General features: G+C 38.9%; 1 protein-coding gene across 1 annotated transcript in view; it reads right to left on the minus strand.

Annotated features, from left to right (window-relative positions):
- Positions 1 to 484: 484 nt before the first annotated feature.
- LOC104471544 (choline transporter-like protein 3) overlaps positions 485 to 3,700 on the minus strand; it is a gene marked incomplete at its 3' end in the record, with an annotated part of 10,178 nt that continues 6,962 nt past the window's right edge. The window contains exons 6-8 of the mRNA XM_010086918.1: positions 3,180 to 3,269; positions 2,392 to 2,516; positions 485 to 671 (exon numbers count right to left, since the gene is read on the minus strand). Coding sequence (XP_010085220.1) covers positions 485 to 671; positions 2,392 to 2,516; positions 3,180 to 3,269 — 402 coding nt within the window. The remainder of the gene's footprint in view (positions 672 to 2,391; positions 2,517 to 3,179; positions 3,270 to 3,700) is intronic.

Genomic DNA, 3,700 nt, shown 5'->3' on the forward strand with positions numbered 1-3,700 from the left:
AATCCAAATACTGTTGTACCAGTCTAAACAATGATAGCAGTTGTCACTGAACTACTGTTCAGAAACAACATTCTGCCTCCGTGACAACTGGACTTTGTTTATAGTCAGAAGAGATTAACATTCTCATTTCATAACAATTGCACTAAAAGCTGTCTCCTCCCTCCTGTTATTTCTTTATTTAAATACATCAAAAATATACTGAATCTACCACAATTTAATCAGAAATTAAATAATTGAGAAACTACAAAACTAAAGTCCAGATATAGGAGAAAAAAAAATCTCTTCTTTAGTGCTATGACTCACAGAACTATGGCAACGTTGAAGACCCCAGCAAGTGGGGGGGGAAAAAAAAAAAAAGAATAACAGGGCTATGTAACAGTGCTCGCCCACATTATGTACATTAATGCCAGGAGGTCCCGTATTTAAGAACTGAACTTAGGAAACAGATAGCATTCATCTAAAAACATGGAAAGCATATACTTACCTGCAGTTCCTAAGCTAAGTAGTACAGCAACCCAAAATACCCAGAACACAACGAGAATCAGAAAGGTCCAGAGTGGCTGGAACAGGAGAAAAGGAATCCTGCCAATGATTTTACCAACAATTTGAAAGAGCTGTACAGTGAACTGAAGCCTCTTTCTTAGTGTAAGTATAAGGGAAAGCAGAACAACCTGTTACAGGAAACAAAAAGACAAACTGTTGGTTTTTTTCCTTAAGAAAGGTATCAAAATTGTCAAATGTGGGACCAGGAGATACAGATTTCACGAAGACATGACAGCAAGGCTGGATGAGGCTCTGAGCAACCTCGTCTAGTGGGAGGTGTCCCTGCCCATGGCAGGGGGGTTGGAACTAGATGATCTCTAAGGTCCCTTCCAACCAAAACCATTCTGTGATTCTATACAAACTTACTGCGCACTGGAAAAGCTTTCTGAGACACTGCCTACATTCTCAAAGAATGTGGATTAAAATAGAATTTTCTTAAATCCTTACTACTGTTTCTTTAAAACAAAATAGGTTTCACAAAACTGTAATTCACCCAATGGAAACTGTCTGTTTTGCTTTGCAGCAAACACAAATGTATATTATACGCTACACATTCCCTTCATGTATGCTGTATGTCATGAACATTTAAAACTTTCTTCCTACTCAGGTCAATTTGCCACTGTTCACAATGGCAGCAGGACCAGTGCTTTTCTGCAGAAAGGACAGTTGCACAATTTGAGAGCTGTTTATGTATGGCAGCAAAGCAGACATAAAATGAAACCTCATTTAAATATTTTCTTTTCCAAAGTAAAAAAAAAAAAAAACCCAAACCACAACAACAAAACCCTGAGTCAAAAACTCCACAATGTTCCCAGTTCTTTGGAAATATGAACAGCAATTAAAAGAGAGGTTGGAATCTATAAAATAATAAATGCAACCTGTGGCAGCTCCTTCACGCAACCTGTGGCAGCTCCTTCACGAGTTTTCTTTCCTGCTCTAGAAAGAAACCACTGGCTCTGAAGAGCAGTGTAAACTGCAGCAGTGGGTGTTCCCACAGTTCTGCAAAGGACAGTCAGTTGTACTGGAACACACATGCAGACAAAGAAACCTTTTCTTACCCCTTCACAGTATCAACAGAAGGAAAAAGGCCATAACTTAGAGGACATGATAAAAATCTGAGCTGTGACATATTTTATATTTGTCACTGTAAACTGTCAGACTGTTCATATCTGGTGAATTACAGCCTACGGATCCTACTCTGCTTTAAGAAAACAGAATACTATCATTTTGACAAATGTCTCATGAAGTACAAGTTGTACACTCATATTGAGCAATGACTCCTCTAACATTGCAACATCAGACTGAAAAAAATCACTTTAAAAGTTGCAAGCCACACTCAGATTTTCTGTTTGAAAACAAGTCAATGAGAGAAGAACAGAATTTAACCCTGTTAAAAGGGTAAAAAGGGTAAAAAGGCCTGGACACCGCTGCCTGTGCTTCACTATCCATTTCCTTGTCCAAAAGAGCTGCCACTCCTGTCTCCTACTGACAAGGTAGGCTGAATCTACAGATCTCACATTCGTATCAAGCCAGCACTCCTCTGTTCACTCAACATGATTTTCCAGTTAGCTGATGCAGAGAAGAATGTGGATGGAACACAATTCTTGCATTTCTACACCATCAATGCTAACACTGTGTGTACAGGGTTGAAGGGTGGCAGAGCCCTGTGCTGACAAACTAATTTCACAATGAAAATGTAAAACTATTTAAATGAGTGGAAGCAGATCTTATAATTCTCATTTTCAAATCTAGAAGGAATGACTAATTATTTTTACTATTGCAGAACCACTGTAGTTCAGGTTTTCAAGTTAGAGCCTCTGCCATTGCTTAGGGTAAAATGCTACTTACGGTAACTATTGTTGAGAAGATAGCATATCCAAGTAGAAATTTTACATTTTCCTTTTGTGTTTCCAATTCAGTGATGGGATCATTCCTGTAGTCATAATAGAGCCACCAGAGAACACCTGAGACAACTGAGCAAACAAGAGCAGCGTGAAGGTGGGCAGCCCTCCCCAGGCTGCAGCACACTGCTGTTGGCAGGCTGATGTCTGCATGGCCTCCCTCCTGAGTCTCTCACCCCTCCACCTAACCCAAGCTCACCTCAGGAAAATTGTCACATAGCAGAGAGGAACAGTATCAATGATCAGAGAAAATTCACTTAACAGTCTGTTAGCCTGAGGTAAAACTGCAGCAGAATGTTTGTTTTTCTTGCAGTTACTCTAAAGCTCAGGCATCCAGTAATTCATTGCGGAGATACAAAGCCAACTTCTATGGAATGACAAGCTTTAGCTGGACACGTTCCTATAGCTCTCCCTCTCTAAAGCAGGCAGCGTAAAACTTTCTTTGAAACAGTAGCATGTTAATAACTGCATTCATCTGCCAAAACAAATGTTGTTCCAGGCATCCATAAAAAAGTAAAAATCATCACCATCCCAACGCTCAGCAGCTGGACCAGCACAGCCAGACCTTGGCACCCACAGGCAGGCAGGGCTCAGCTTTGAAATGGCTGTGGTAAGCTTAAGGTTACTGAGGATGGCCATGGAGACAAAGGATAGCTGTTTGTTCAGCTGCCTCTCCTTCAGTTCTCTGTGGTGATCCATTAAACTAAGCATATGCTAAAAGGTAAATATACTTACATAACAACCCAAATACAACCAGTGCAATCAAAGTATGGACCAAAAGTGTCCGAATGAATCTGAAGGCTAAAACCAGTACAAAACAGAAGGCTGAAAAATACAAAAGGTAAGTTTATTATAAGTGTTATAACCCATTTAACTTAACTCTTATTTAAAGATACATGTAAGCTTCTTGCAGAATTTGAGCTTGTATTTTTAAACAGTGGTCTCTAAACCAACAGCATTCGGTAAAGCTGACAACCTTTTTAACATTTAAAACACACAGTTACCTGTAACTTAACTAACAATTAACTTATAACTGAAATATTTCACCTTGGGAATTATTAGCTTTTCAGTAATATTTTGTGTAAGACTTAAGTTAAAATGTTCGTGCTGATGCCATCTTTTTTTCATCAACAATTTCTTACAGTCCTCTGAAATGAGGTATATGATCATATCAAGGAACATAGAATCTGATATTTAATAGATCTGTATTTCATCAGTCTATTAAATGCCTCCTGATAAAACACAACCACTCTTTC

This window comes from Pterocles gutturalis, unplaced genomic scaffold, assembly GCF_000699245.1.
Source record: "Pterocles gutturalis isolate BGI_N339 unplaced genomic scaffold, ASM69924v1 scaffold31401, whole genome shotgun sequence".
Classification (NCBI taxonomy): domain Eukaryota; kingdom Metazoa; phylum Chordata; class Aves; order Pterocliformes; family Pteroclidae; genus Pterocles; species Pterocles gutturalis.